Consider the following 15,887-nt stretch of genomic DNA (forward strand, 5'->3'; position numbering starts at 1 on the left):
TGCACCTGACTCCTGGGGGCCGACCATGAGGGCTCAGTCTTCAGGAAGAAGAAATCTTAACTGATAGCCAGCTGCTTTGCCCATGGGAAGAACACAAGGTCTCATCCTGGGTGTGTTTTCCTTCTTCTCTGCCTCAAAGTCCTGTATTAGTGTCACCTTGGGTGGTGCAAATTAATCAAATGTAAGCTGGTCATGTTTTGTCCTACACCAATCATTTGGGCATCCAAACCACTGTATCCTGGGCCATGCTTCCAGACCATGGAATTTGAATGTTTTAAACATTCAAATATGTGTATATTAGTACATGTTATGGTATGCAATATAATAACATAACATGTTCAGCATTGCACGATTGACATTTATTTTTCTATCATTCTGCTTTACTTAGGTAAATTAGTATCTTAGAATGGTAACTTCTGGGACCTTGAAATGGTACATGAGTAGGTGGTTTAGTTTAGAATGTATGACTAATACTTTTGCAGCTAAGTAACATTTTCTGTTTTCCAAATTACTCTTTCGAGCCCACTTACGTTGCTTGACTATCAGTTATAATTCCTTCTTGGGAAATGTAATTCCTTCTTGGGAAACACCCCTCCGACCCACTCCTGGCCACATTTCTCCCCAGGCTTCTTTGTTCTCTGACTTCCAGATAGGTTTGACCAAAGCCAAGCACTGTCAGAGTGTCGAGGGCCAGGGAGTGAGAGGGGTTGGGTCTTCTCCCTCTTCCTTCCCCACTAGGCCTTGGTTTCTGAAGTGGCTGTGTTCCTGCACCACACAGAATACATCCTGTTGGATGGCCCCTCTCCTGTGGCTACAGCTCTTCCTGGGTTCTAGAACAACAACAGGCCCTTTCCCTTTTGCCTCTTCAAAAGCAGGCCGTCCCTGCTAACCTGTGTCCCTTTATCAACCGCATGGTATCTATCATCACATTTGTATCTAAGTTTGTAAATATGTCAGCACTTATGCCATGAATACCTTTCACTGAAATACTGTAGAATTCGCTATCCCAAGAAGGTACCTAAGCAGAAAGTTTCTAATAGATGAGCCAAGTAATATCCAACTCTCCAATGTGTAGAGCACCTTGTCATTTCTATCGAAATCCTTTCACAGGTTTAAACTGACTCCGGATCTGGAGCCTGGATGGGTACTGCCTGAAGCCCAGAGTGCCTCTGGAGATGCTGTGTGAGGATTTTCGTTGCTGCTTCGGTGGCTGGGAGCCCTGCCCACCCATGAGGAGACCAGGCGAGATGAGCAGGAACTTGTAGAGCGGGGCTGGGTTCTGCACTCAGGGATATCTAGGGAAGAAAAACACATCGTTCAAGTGACAGCCACCAAAACATCACAGAGGAAGCCATATAATTAAACTTATTTTAATGACACAAAACAGCTTTATCAAATTGTAGGGCTGGATGGGATTTAATGAGACTTCCCAATATGACCACCCTTAACCCCCATGCAATCTTCACCTTGAGCTAATAATAAGTTTGTTAGTCTCCAAAGTGCTTCCACAACCATAATTTCATTTGAACCTCAAGAAAATTCTGCAAGGTAGGTAGGGAGGCATTAGCATCTCCGTTTTACAAATAAATGGAACTGAAGAACAGGCAGTTTACGTGCCAGCCCAAGTTCACAGACCAGAAAGGTTTTAGGGCCTGGTTTGGAGACTTGGGACTCTCAGGCCAGGTGAGCATAGGTAGAGTTCCCATATTTTCACTCACTACTAATCTGGTCATGCACACATTCGTTCTAAAAAGGCAAAGGCAACATATTTGGTTGACATTCCAACCAAAACTCACAGTGAGAAAGGATATCTCCTGGACATCTGGCCGTGAGCAAGAAAGGGAAGAGGGGAAGATGGGGAGAACAAGAGAAAGAAAAAATACGAGCTGAGCTTGCAGGAGCAGGAGCAATGGAGTCTTGTAAGTTCCCTCTTGCGTTGGCCCCTACTCGGCAGAGAGACACAAGGAGACGGAGCAGGTATACAGATACTGTAGCCTTCCCTGAATAAAATCCTGATCCCACAAGACTCCATATTCAGCTGGCATGGCCCAGCCATCAGATGGTTTGTTATATCCCTCTCATGCTCTGCTGGCTATGTTTGCAGCAGAGTTTCTGTTAATCTGGGAGTAATCCTACTTTAGACTTTGACAAATCAAAAATTGCTTCAGCCAAGGCGCCTGGGTGGCTCAGTTGGTTGAGCGTCTGACTTTGGCTCAGGTCATGATCTCACGGTTTGTGGGCTCGAACCCCCAGTTGGGTTCTGTGCTGACAGCTGGGAGCCTGGAGCCTGCTCTTGATTCTGTGTCTCGCTCTCTCTCTGCCCTTCCCCCACTCATGCTCTGTCTCTGTCTCTCTCAAAAATAAATAAACAAAAAAAGAAATTGATTTAGCCAATGACTGCTGTCTCCTGTTCTCTTCTCCAGGGAACCAGGTCCCTCATTATTCCACAAAGATGCCCCACACTGTCTGGTCTTGCCTCACACCCTACACTAACTAGCCTCATGCACTCTATTCCTTCTCTACATCTAGCCTATCCTTCAAGGTCTGCCTTCTCCAAGAAGCTTGAGTGTCTTAACCCTCAGGGATTTCTGCCTCAGCTGGATTCCTGAAGCCATTATTATTGAGACCTCAGACTTTGCATTAAACATATGTTCTTGGACATTTGTATTCATTCCTGGATGTAATTATTTGTGCCCTGATGGGACTGCAAACTTCCTGAGAGCAAAGCTGGAATCTTACACTTCAGTGAATCTATGGGTTCCTGCCTATAGGAGATCCATACATTTTTGTTGATAATTTTTCTGGAAAAAAGTAGGTAAAACTGGAATTAAATGCAGTAAGTTGTTAGATTTGGAGAGGAAAAAGGGGAAGAAAAGGGAGTAGGTAATCTTCCCTCTTTTGCAGCTTTCAGTGTTGTTTTAAGAGCAATGGAGAATAAGCATTTTCAGTGTTGTTCTAAGATCAACATAAAGTAAGAGAACAGAGGTGTTCCTTTCTGCTATTTTAGTGACAATGAAGATAAAAATAATACTTGTTGAATGAAAAAAAAGGACTAGTTCTCTGGGATACAAGAATGGGCTAGTCACACCTCACCTGTAACAGTTTCAAATTTAATCCTATTACTCTGCAAAGCTTATTTATCACTGCATTTGAGGATCTTCTTTCTCCTAAGTCCCCAGGGGAAAGTTCACATGCTGAGGCAGGCTCCTCTCAAGCTCTCCTTTTTAGCCAAGGCAGGTCCCAGGGATTCACTTCCCCATACCCACCAGCCCCCCCCCCCCCCCACCCTTGGTAATTGTCATTGCCTATCCAGACTGTTGGGTTCCTCTTTCCTCTAAGATTGGCTCTAGAAAGATGGTCTCCATACATTCACCCTTTCTTTCTGTCCCTGAAAACAAGTTCGTAGACCCTCTTCATTTTAAGGCTTTAATTTCCATCATTGCAAGAGAAAAGATAAGATTTAAGGGGAACATGAGGAAGTTACATAAAGGGTATAAATCTGACAGTCTTGTACCTTGATCCACAGCATCTGATGATCTGGTTAAAATAACTGGCAATGTGTTTTATACCAACATTGGTTATAAGATAATAGAAAAATACACATTGGTCTCTGCTCCATGTTCCTGACACAGGGCTCCTCAAACCCTTATAATTTCCTGAGTGATAAGACCACTAGAAGCATCTTTTGTTTTATTGAGGGGACTCTGGATGGGCTCCTGGATGGGGACTGGTCACCAGAAAGGCCAAGCCATGATTAGAAGCTTAGAATTTTCAGCCCCATTGACCATCCTCCAGAGAGGGGAGAGGAGCTAGAAATGGAGTTAATAATTGATTGTGCCTTGGTGCCAAAGCCTCCACAAGAATCCCAAATGGATGAAGTTGCTCTTACAAACAATGTTGTTATAAATTATCTTTACTTACGCGCAGGTCCATCTGCTGTAGCCTTTCCTCAGTCTATTCCCATGAAGAGGGAGGGAATCAGCTACCGATCTTTCTCAACTCACAATGGGGTTATGTCCCGATAAACACACCATGAATTGAAAATATTGTAAGTCAAAAATGCATTTAATACACCTAACTTACCGACCATGATAGATAGCTCAACCTAGCCTACCTTACACATGCTCAGAACTCTTACATTAGCCTACGGTTGGGCAAAATCATCAAACACACAGCCTATTTTATAATAAAGTGTGGAATAGCTTATATAATGTATTGAATTTTTTAAAAAAGTGAGAAACAGAATGGTTGTGTGGATACAGAATGGTTGTAACTATCAGCTGTTTACCCTCGTGATTGTGTGGCCGACTGGGAGCTGTGACTCCCCGGCCTGCATCACAAGAGAGTGTTGTACTACATACTGCCAGCCTGGGAAAAGATCAAAATCCCAAACTCAAAGTATGGTTTCTACTGAATATGAATCACCTTTCACCATTGTAAAGTAGATGGTTAATCCTAAGTCAAACCATTCAAAGCCAGGGACCATCTATCATTTAAATATATTTTTCTTGCTGGTTGAACTTACTGTTCTCTTTTCTTTTCTCTACACCCTACATGCGATACTGCTGGAACCTATGACTCCGAGGTCAAGAGCATGTGCTCTACCAACTAAGCCAGCTGGGAGCCCCTTACTGTTCTTTTTCTAGAGATATTTACCCAACAATATTTCTTAAAAAAATTTTTTTTTAATTTTCTTTTTATGTTTATTCATTTTTGAAAGAGAGAGACGGAGCACAAGCAGGGGTGGGGCGGAGAGAGGGACACACAGAATCTGAAGCAGGCTCCAGGCTCTGAGCTGTCAGCACAGAGTCCGACACAGGGCTCAAACTCACAAACTGTGAGACCATGACCTGAGCTGAAGCTGGACGCTCAACTGACTGAGCCACCCAGGTGCCCCTACCCAATAATATTTCTATGTCTCGTCAGCCTGTCTTTAAAAGGGAAGACATTTATATGTAAAGGCCATGCTTTACATAACAGAAGTCTTCAGGGTTCTGTTCTTGTCCCACTTCCTAGGCAATCAGTACCTACATCTTCAATTGCTGGTTTTATATCTCTTGCCCCGCTGTCCCTCCTGAGCTCTTGGCTCATAAATTCAGCTCTCTTCTGAATATGTACACTGGTACTCCTACAGGTCTCTCACACCTAGCATGTCCTGCTGCATTTCCAGTCTCAGTGATGGGTGGTATGAGCATTAACACAACTGTCCAATCCAGATACCTAGGAGTTACCCCTTCCTTGATTGGAACCTTTCCCCCTCCAGCCTGTAAGCCCCTGGAGGGCAGGGACTGTACCTTATTATGGTTGTATCCCTAATGCCCACCCTTGTACCTGTAAATATTTGTTGGATAAATGAATAAATATATGAATGGTTTTTTCTCTTTCATTTCAGGGCAATGGCTGAAAGCACCTTGCAGGTGGACTTTGAAGTAGAGATAGAAAATTCCTATCTTCAGACTGGATGGTCATTTTATTGGGCACAGAAGAGTGAGAATGGGGAGAGGCTATGGAGCTGAGTGACCCAAGAAAGGGTAGGACCTTATAGGAGACTATGACCCAAGAAGGGCTATCAACCCAGGAACAAGCAGCTTGAATTGTGTATAGCAGCTTGAATATACTTCTGGATGTCACTCCCCACTTCAATTTTGTTTTCTGGTTCTCCATTCACATTATCTGCAGAAACTTGCAAATGATCATTGATACAAACAACACCACTGGATAAAGCCAGGGATCATTTAAGAGAATAGACTAGGTAAGGAGTGTCTAGATATGGAAAACAGATAGATATAGTAACCATAATGACAGCCCCTGCTGTGTGTCAATCATCCTTCTAGAAATACCAGTAAAAACAATTGCACATATCTGACTGCCTTGTGCTGTGTCATACCTTTATTATTTCATTTAATCTTCCCAAGCCTGTGATATGGTAAAGAAAGGTAAGGAAGAAAGGTAAACAATCTTCACTCCGTAGGAGACCCTATCCACCTTCCTCTTTTACAAAAATCTACACTCAACACTTTCTTATGACATCCAGTTCAAGAGTAATGTGGTAATACTATGTATAAACATGGAATATTGTATTTGAAAATAATAAAGTCAGAAGTATTTTGTTTTCGTCATATAAATACAGCTTCAACTCACTCTTAGAAATTGTCTCAGCATAGGATATGGGTTGAGCAATAAGTAAGGGTCACTGGTGGGGACAAAGGTTCAGAGGACAGAGAAGGTGGCTGAGGAGTGCTCGCCTGAGAGGGGTTTCCTTCTGGGAAGAAAGTCTTAGAGTCCTGGATGCTTAATCTCTCCAGAATGGAGCTGCTTCCTGGATTTTTCAATCTGAGAATTCTGTGAGATGGCTCCCTGCTGTCCTCCTGCCTGCTTAGGATCCCAGATTGCTGCTCAGAGCCACGTGGGTCACCCTTCCAGGGGGCCCGTGCTTTGGTCAACACTATGAAGAGGGTGTTCCCTTTTTGTCCTTGCTCACTCTGCTTCCGTGAGAAACAGAGGGAGGGTGTTAGGGAAAAATCATCAACAGAGTTTTAAAGAAGTCACAGGCTTGTCTTTGCTCTTGGTTTATCTTTTAAGGAACCTTGGGGTAGAGCTGTGAGCTGTGGAGGAAGACTAAGCAACCCCTAGGCAGGGTTTTGAAATTTAAATCCAAGACTATGTGATGGCACCATTCAGTCTCCCAAGTGAAGTAAGGTAGGGGTGTGTTGCAAAATGTGCATAGGCCATAAAGTTCCAATGGTTGTTTGTTAGTAATGATTGTGAACTCGGATTTCAAAACAGCCATGTCTTAGAAAATTGGCTTCTAATGTAGTTTGTGGTGAAATGCTATATTACTAAATGTTATACAACACCCAAATATATATACTACATACATATATGTATGTGTTCATTCACATATAAATGTGTGTATGTATGAATGTGTGTGTGTATATATATATACATACGTGTGTGTGTGTATATATATATATACATATATATATATACACACATATATATACTTCTTTTAAATTTTTATTTATTTCTGAGGCAGAGAGAGACAGAGCATGAGCTGGGGAGGGGCAGAGAGGGGGACACAGAATCAGAAGCAGGCTCCAGGCTCTGAGCTGGCAGCACAGAGCCCGACACGGGGCTTGAACTCACAAACTGTGAGATCATGACCTGAGCCGAAGTTGGTCACTCAACTGACTGAGCCACCCAGGTGCCCCTATACTTTTTTTTTTTTTAAGTAAGATCTAGGCCCAAAGTGGGGCTTGAGCTCACAATCCTGAGATCAAGAACCACATGCTCTACTGAGCGAGCCAGCCAGGCAGTCCACATACATATATATTTTAAACCCAGCAGTAACAGTGATTAAATATCTGTCATAACTAATATGTATATAACTAATAATATTACATAACTCACAAACATGGTTCTTCTCTTCTGATAGATCCCAAAGAGAAGCCAATTTGTGTCAAATATTTTGTGTGTAACTCTTAAAAACAAGTAGCCATTATGCTACAGTCTAAATATTTAGTGAGGGGCACCTAGGTGGCTCAATCAGTTAAGTGTCTGACTTCAGCTCAGGTCATGATCTCGCAGTCCATGGGTTGGATCCCCTCATGGGGCTCTGTGCTAACAGCTCAGAGACTGGAGCCTATTTCAGATTCTGTGTCTCCCTCTCTGCCCCTCTCTGATTGGCGCTCTGTCTCTCAAAAATAAACAAACATTAAAAAAATTTTTTTAAATAAAAATAAATATTCAGTAAAAGAGAAGCAGGTAGAGTCACTCTTGTTGGAAATGCCAGGGTAATTTATTATGCAAAGCATCACAAAGAAGATAACAAGACAGAACAAGAAAACTATGCTCTTTTAGAGGCAAAGGATAAATGCAAAGACTCTAAGTAGTGGTTCTTCCTGAGAGTTAATTTTGCCCCCAGGATTCTTAGCAATTAGGCCCTTTCTTCTCATAGGCATCAAAAATTAACAACAACCAATATTGTAATTAGTAAGCAGAGGAGCACAGGTAGCACAGAATTCACAGTATTGAGTTCAACACACATGCACAGTTCAGTCTGAGTGTGGAATAAAAGACCCAATGTCGCTGAGGAGGGAATACATGTATGTATGTGCAGGGGCAGACTGTACAGAGACCATGCAGGAAAAGAAATAGGTAGCTCACATTTCAGCCGCTATGGATGCAATCACTTTTCACATAGTGGAAACCATGGGGGAAAGAAAAGACAAAGAAAGCTAAAACTGAAGGCAAGTAAAAGTATAGGCGAGAAAGAGAAGTTTATTCCATAGGGGGGGAGCCTGCTGCCAATGACCCTTGGCTGCTGCCTGACCTCTCTGCAGCTTTCACCATCAGTGCTCTCTCTCTCTCTCTCTCTCTCTCTCTCTCTCTCTCTCTCTCTCTCCTGCAGCCTCAGGCAGTGACCTGGTGGGATTTTGATACTGGTAATTGCTATTACCTACACCAGCTGCTACTTACTGAATACTTATTTGAGCTAGGCACTACTAAATGCCTTATACCCCCTCTGCTAACTCTGTGAGGTTAGTGTCATTACTAACTCCGTTTTACAGATGAGGAAACAGAACCTCCCAGAGGTTAATAACTGACCCAAATCACTGAGCTACTAAAACTGGTGCCATGGGCCACCTGGCTGGCTCAGTTGGTAGAGCATGAGACTCTTGATCTCTCGGGGTCACGAGTTCAAGCCTATGTTGGGTCTGGAGCTTTTAAAAAAATAAATAAAATAGGGGCACCTGGGTGGCTCAGTCAGTTGAGTGGTTGAGCATCCAACTCTGGATTTCTGCTCCAGTAGGGTCATGATCTCATAGTTCAAGGGTTCAGGCCTGCTTAGGATTCTCTGTCTCCCTCTCGGCCCCTCCCCCCACCAAAATAAATAAACATTTAAAAAACAAATAGATAAAATTGTGGTATCAGGCATTGAACCTAGGCTGTTTGAGTCCCAAATCTATACTCTTGGTCAGCAAAGTGAAAGATAATACGGTATTTCTTTTTAAGTTTATTTAAGTAATACTCTACACCCAACATGGGGCTTGAACTCATGATCTGGATATCAAGAGTCTCATGTTCTTCCAACTGAACCAGCCAGGTGCCCCGCAAGATAAGATGGTATTTAATGAGAGAGAACACAAACAAGTATTGAATACCTAAGATACACCTGGCATTTAGTCCGGACAACAATCCTACAAGGGAGGAATCATTATTCCCATTTTACAGATGAAGAAATAGAGGCTCAGAAAGGTTTGGTCACTCACTTATCCAAAATTGTGCTATTTGGTAAAAGAACTCTGGTCTCTCTGACCACAAAGCCCATATTCTTTCTTACTCTGTATTCCAAATGGAACTCTCATGAGTTTCACTGATTGAGCTAAATAATTAAAGATCTCTCCTGTTGAGATTTCTAATTCTGCCCATCCAAACCAAGTAAACAAACACCTGGGGAAGTCATCAGACTTTGAAAGAAGTCTATTAAAGACTGCCTGTAAGGAAACCACTGCATAGGTTTGTTTCGTAAATACTTCTGTTACAGTTAATTGTATTTTCTGAAGTTCAAAGAAAAGGATAGGAGACAGAAACCAGTTTCCATTGGTTTATAATCAGAACTCACCAGTGTGATTGATTCTTTCTGGTATTCTATGCAAAGTCACTTTAGTCACAGCTGTGTCCCTCCGGCATCAGAAGAAAGCAGGGAATAAATGTGCAGGGGACTGTGGGGTTCTGCAGCTCCAGGCTTTAGTTAGACAGGAATGGACTTTAAAGATGTTGGGATCCAAACTCTCATTTTATAAATGGGAAAATGAAAACTCAAAGGTTGAGTGACTGCTAGTTAATTGTAGAGCAGAGGCCAGAAAACTGGCTTTCCTGATTCTTAAGCCATTGTTCTTTCACGACAAAAATCAGCTATCACTTTGGAGTATATTCTTTTTTCCTCCTCTTCTCATTCAGAGAGGGGATGAAAAAAAGGTGACAAAGCTTACAGAAGCATTTAAAAGATCAGGACACTAAAAACCAAGTTAGCTTGGAAAGCATTGGAAGGTAACTGCAGAAGCTTGAATTAGCACAGTACAGAAAAAGATAAGGTCTTATCTAAAGCAATTAGAGTAAGCAGGCAATTAAAGGCTTTTGTTACTAGCATTTAGGTGAATGGTCTGAAACAGCAAGCTTTTTGAAATCCGTGGCCAGATCAGAACCTAGAAAGTGAGGACTTCTCTGATCGCCAAGAAAAAGCAGTGTCAGCTAAAAGGTACTTAATGTTTTTACACTTAACTTGGTAGGAAAAAGAAAAAGAAAAATGACATGAAACAAGATGTCAGCTGGGGTCCTCTGAGTCTACCTCCAGGTCCCAGGAAGTCCAAAGCCCACCCTTCAGTTTTTGCGAATTGTCCCAGGAGGTTTTGTTTTTCCTGTCTTCTAGACTTCCGAGATCTTGCTTCCATGTGTAAATTGAGAATTTACTGTAGAGATGGAAGGCGGGGTTTACATCTCAGTAACAGCAAATAAATTCGGATCTGAATGGGTCCTGGCCTCACTTCCCGACCTGTCTCAGCACCTGGCTGGCTCTTTCTCCACCACTTCTCTCCCTCCTCCCAAGCTGGAAGAGAAACAACAAACTTCCTCTAATCTCCGGCAGAGCAGGTTTCCCTTCCTCTGGAGACCAGGTGCCTGTAACATCCAAGCCCTCAAGGTGGCATCCCTCCCCACAAGCTCATCAAAGCTTTCCCCCAAGGAGACAGCTCCCTCTTTTCCCCCTTCCTGAACAGGCATTGTAGGTCTGGCTGTTAAGATTTGGAGGAAAAGAAAAAAAAAAAAAAAGAAATTCCCATGTCTTTATACAAGATGGAAAATTTTCTTAAGATAGTACTTGCTGGGGTCCCTGGGTGGCTCAGGCAGTTGGGTGACTCTTGATTTGGCTCAGGTCATGATCTCATAGTTCTTGGGTTTGAGTCCCCTGTTAAGCCCCATGTCTGGCTCTGTGCTGAAGGCTCTAAACCCATTTGGGATTCCCTCTCTCTGCCCTTCCCCTGCTTGCTCCCATGCACACGCGCACGCTCGCGCTCTCTCTCACTCTCAAAATAAATAAATAAACTTAAAAAAAAATTTTTTTTAAAAAGATAGTACTTGCTGTACTGTGGCGTTTATATATTTAAATTGCTTTGTTCTTTATGAAATTTTAATAACTAAGAGCAATGGACATTTCTTTATATAATTTTAATAAACAATCTTCAAAATTATAAAGCATTAGTGATCAGACCTAGGCTTTATTCCCATCTTCTATCAATGATTCACACCAGAAGGGGTTAAATGAAGCAGCTGTAAAGAGGCAGCTTTAGAATTGAAAGCCATACATGGAAATCAGGTACCCTTTAAATGGGCAGGTTTTGAAAACTCAAGTCTAATAAATAATACAAAACATCACAAGTTCACAGTAATACATGTGGATTTGAAAGTGTTTCCCTAAGCAGGTTTCTCTTTTTGGAGACATTTCTCATATTTGAAAACTATAAATCGTGACAGACAAAAAGTGAAGAAGACGGGTCTCAGTAGCCTCATGGCCACGGTCCTGGAGAGATGACTTACGGAATATTCTCTGTATTCTCTTATACTCCCGAGCTTTGTTCTGTTTCAACCCTTCCATTTCACAAAGCTCTACCTTTTCCAAGTATCCAAGTATTTTCTGCTTACAGGGGCAAGAAAGACTCAGGGTTCAGGTGTCAGGCACCTGCTGGGCAGAGCTTTGTGGGTCTGTCCTTCTCATCCTCCCCTTAATAATATGTTCCCGAGTTCTGCCTGCTCCCGTTTCTCTAGTTCCTCCTGAAATCTTCCTACATACACCTATCTTAATGATGTAAGACCTTTCTATTAAATGAACACAGGGTTCCCTCTGCTGCAATTGCATGGGGCTTTGTCCACCACCCTCTCCATAGTGGCAATTCTCAGAGTTTTCCTTGCTTCTCTCCTTCTGTACCCTAATTTAATTTCTTCAAAACCCATTTCCTCTTCTCTATGGTCCCACATCCAGCATTTCCAAAATTTGCACAATCACCTTGCATCACTTAGGAGGTTGCTTATTTCCTCTGAGCTACGTGGCCCACTGAGAGAGCAAACTGCCACCGCCTGCAGAGGGGGAAACCTTAGCCACACGCAGCCTCGTGGCCCAAACGGCCAGATCAGACTGAGAAAAAGATCCTAGCACACTTTTGGAGGGTTTAATTGTGCTTTCTGCTCCTTATCAAAAGTACGAAGCATAAATAGTGATTATAATTAGTACATTTACATAAACAACACAAGTAGATCACTACCATTGCACACTTCATTTTATTAATAGCTTCGTTGTTCTCCATCATTGTTTAATTTGCCCTGGTTTCCCTTCCAGCTTTAATTAGCACAACTTTTAAAGTTTATAAATATAATGAATTTTTTAACTTAAGCAAGCCCCTCTAGTGTGTGACAGATGGTTAATGTCAAAAGCCCATGGGGAAGGCTTCTGTTTAGCCTTTGATTTTGTTTTGTTTTTTAGGCCAGAGAAATGTTTGACTGTGCTGATAATTTGTAAGCATACATCAACCATCAACTTTTATGTGCTTTAAATTCCTGGCTCTCCCCTGGATTTCTCTTCTACTCCTGGCCCAGAAGGGGCCGGGAAACCAGGCAGAAGCATGCCTAAATGGCCTATGTGATAAGCCTCATAAAGTTATTTTTCTCAATTAATGGTTTTCACTGACAATTTTACTGCTCTGCTTTCAGCTTCCTCATTCCCTTGGGCATCTGTACATATGTCTGTGATAAGCCTCATCCAGTCCAACAAAATTGGCCCCTCAGAATACAGACTGCCCTATTTTTAAAAAAGCTCATTTTATAAAAGCTCTCTTTTTTTTTTGAAACACTTGAAAATACATTTAAACAGAAAGTAATAGAGCTTTAAAAGAGAGCTATAAAAGTGATTTATTCACGAGTACATACTTATTCCTCTCCCAATTGACATCCACTTTACATTAATTTTCCTTGCGTGTGTATCCTCAGCTTTTTTTCCCTAAATCTTTACTGCTAAAATGAACTTTTTATTCCATCCTTATTCTCTTCTACTTTGCTCCAAAGACTCATACGGGCTGAGAGAGATCCACTGGGGGTACAGAACCACAATTTGGGAAATTCTGCTCTGAAATAATAATGTTCCCTAATCACAATCACTGACTTTATTAGGTAGTCAATTAGCTATTTTTTAACTGGGGAAAGAAAAATTCCTAATTCATTTTTTCTGAAGTTACTTCAAATGCACTTTTATAATCATGCCCCACTGGGAGCAGGAAAGCATACCTTTTTCTTAGGTCAGTGGAACCTTCACTCTATAAGGAAATAATCTATAGAGAACCCCCACCCCAACACACTCACAGCAGAAGAAAGAACCAATGATAATTGTGCTCCCTTTATATTGTATACTTTCAAAGCAGATTCATCCATTTCACTTCATCCAGTCTGTTTTTTATTTTTTATTTTTTTAGCAGATAAGAAAATAGAGGTATAGAGTCTCATGGTAATAAAAGCTACAGGGGTGCCTGGGTGGCTCAGTTGGTTAAGCGTCCAACTTTGGCTCAGGTCATGATTGTGGGTTCAAGCCCTGTGTTGGGCTGGTGCTGACAGCTTGGAGCCTGGAGCCTGCTCTTGATTCTATGTCTCTCTGTTTCTTTCCCTCTCTCTCTCTCTCTCTCAAAAATAAACACTTAAAAAATTAAAAATAAATAAATAAAAGGTACAGCACAGGGATTATAGGCACTGATATTATGATAGCGTTGTGTGGTGTCATCAGATGGTAGCTACAACTTGTGGTGAGCAAAGCTTAACATATAGAGATGTTAAATCACTCCTTTATACACCTGAAATTAATGCAGCATTGTATGTCAACTATACTCAAAAAACTTTTTTTAAATAGAACCTAAGAGAAATTAAATAAAAGAGGTCTTTAAGGTCACACGGCTTGTCAGAGACCAGAATTTAAACCACCACTTGATGATTCTGATTAAAAAAAACAAATTTAGTTTCACAAATAGGATTCAAGATCCAGCAATCTTCACAAATGTTATGGTGGGGAAGCTTTTGTAAGCAATACTTACCAGTGACTGTGCTTTCCTTAGTTTAGATCTATCCTGCAATTTATTTTTCTTATCATGTGACTGTCGGCTGAAATCTGGGTTCATTTCATGTCTTTTCCTCCTTCTGTAAATTAGAAATCATTGGAAAATTACAAACAATCATTTTAAATTTGCATGGCTTTTTGTCTGTTTGATTTTGTTGTTCCTATGATTTAAATGATTGTTTTCACTCAAGTGGAAATGGGCCAAATGTAGATCATAAGAGAACTGGTTGAATAAACTCTGATGCATCCACACAATGGAGTACCATGAGCTATAAAAAGTCAGGGTAATTCTACATACAACTGTGGAGTGATCACCAGGATATATTGTTACATGAAAAAAGAAAGGGGGGGGGGGTGCCTGGGTGGATCAGTTGGTTAAGCTTCTGACTTAGGTCAGGTCATGATCTTGCAGTTCATGGGTTTGAGCCCTATGTCAGGCTCTGTGCTGACAGCTCAGAGCCCGGAGTCTGCTTTGGATTCTGTGTGTGTCTCTCTCTGCCCCTCCCCTGCTCACACTCTGTCTCTCTCTCTCTCTCAAAAATAAATAAACATTAAAAATGTTAAAAAAAAAAAAAAAGGTGAATAAAGTGGTATGTTTATTTCAAAAATGCCTGTGTGTATTTGCTTAAATTTTTTTAAATGGAAGGACGACACCATAACATCTTGAAAAATGGTTACCTATAAGTAGGATCCCTATGTGATCCAATCAAGAACAAAGAACAGTATGGAGGGGTAGGAACAGAAGCTAGACTTCTCCAAATATACTTTGTTTTATATATTTGACTTTGGAAACATCTCAATTTTTCTCAAAATTATAAAATAAAACAAAGGAAGAAAATCCCTAAAATCTAAGAACAAATAAAAGAAACAACTCCTAACTATGGAGTTAGTGGCATTATTACACATGGAGGAATTAGTTAGTTCATGGGACTTTAACACAGTAATTTGTCCGCATATTCTTTGTAGTATTCTACTAAGAACTAAGGACAAAAATACAGGCAAAGAAATCTTAAACTGTTTTTTAGTAATCCTATTGTTTGTATTAATATTAGTATTGGTTTTCTAAAACTATCATATATATTAGGATAAAGTAGGGATCAGCAAACTGCAGCCCAGAGGTGAACTCTGGCCCAATGCCTATTTTTGTAAATAAAGTTATATGGGGACATAGTCATGCTTATATTTTTTTGCATCTTGTCTTTGACTGTTTTCAGACTACAATGGCAAAGTCGAACAGTTGTGACAGAGATATATCCTGTAAAGTGTTTATTCTCTGGCACTTTCCAAAAAAGTCTGCCTGAAGTAATGGATCTAAGCAATGATCCTCAATAGCCACTAACATCACAAAAAAAGAGATAACCGGAGATTTGCACCTCATGATGGAAGTACATGATCCTATCTCCTCAAGCCTCTGGCTCTGACCACCAGTATGGCCAAGTACAGGAGACAGAGGGACATGCCAAGCTGCACGTTGGGAGTACAATCAGCAAAATCAGAATGTGAGAAGCTCTACAGAATAAATAGCCTGATTTCTATAAAAAACAAATTGCAAGGGGAGAAAAAAAGGACAGAGGATAAGCCTATAGATCCAAAAAAAGAAAAAAGAAAAAAAAAGATTTAAGTGACCCATGGACTAAATACAATATGCAAACCTTATATGGAAGCTGATTAAACAAACCAACTGTTTAAAAATACCTTTTATGAGACAAAGATACCTCAAAACTGGCTTGATATTTGA

The 15,887-nt window shown here is 41.1% G+C and overlaps 1 protein-coding gene across 7 annotated transcripts in view; it reads right to left on the minus strand.

The window, feature by feature from the left end:
* The window catches only part of FBXO16 (F-box protein 16), a 64,443-nt gene that overhangs the window by 8,798 nt on the left and 39,758 nt on the right, over nt 1-15,887 (minus strand). For 4 of the 7 annotated variants that reach the window (XM_086703773.1, XM_086703775.1, XM_086703772.1 and 1 more), the window contains 2 exons: nt 14,127-14,229; nt 338-1,295 (listed from right to left, as the gene is read on the minus strand). In XM_086703773.1, coding sequence (XP_086559899.1) covers nt 1,113-1,295; nt 14,127-14,229 — 286 coding nt within the window. In that variant the 3' untranslated portion in view covers nt 338-1,112. Of the gene's footprint in view, nt 1-337; nt 1,296-1,796; nt 1,823-7,776; nt 10,473-14,126; nt 14,230-15,887 lie in introns of those variants that run through there. The other 3 variants (XM_086703776.1, XM_025922077.2, XM_086703778.1) reach the window with 3 other exon arrangements.

This window comes from Puma concolor, chromosome B1, assembly GCF_028749965.1.
Source record: "Puma concolor isolate L17-30 chromosome B1, mPumCon1.1.hap2, whole genome shotgun sequence".
Lineage (NCBI taxonomy): Eukaryota > Metazoa > Chordata > Mammalia > Carnivora > Felidae > Puma > Puma concolor.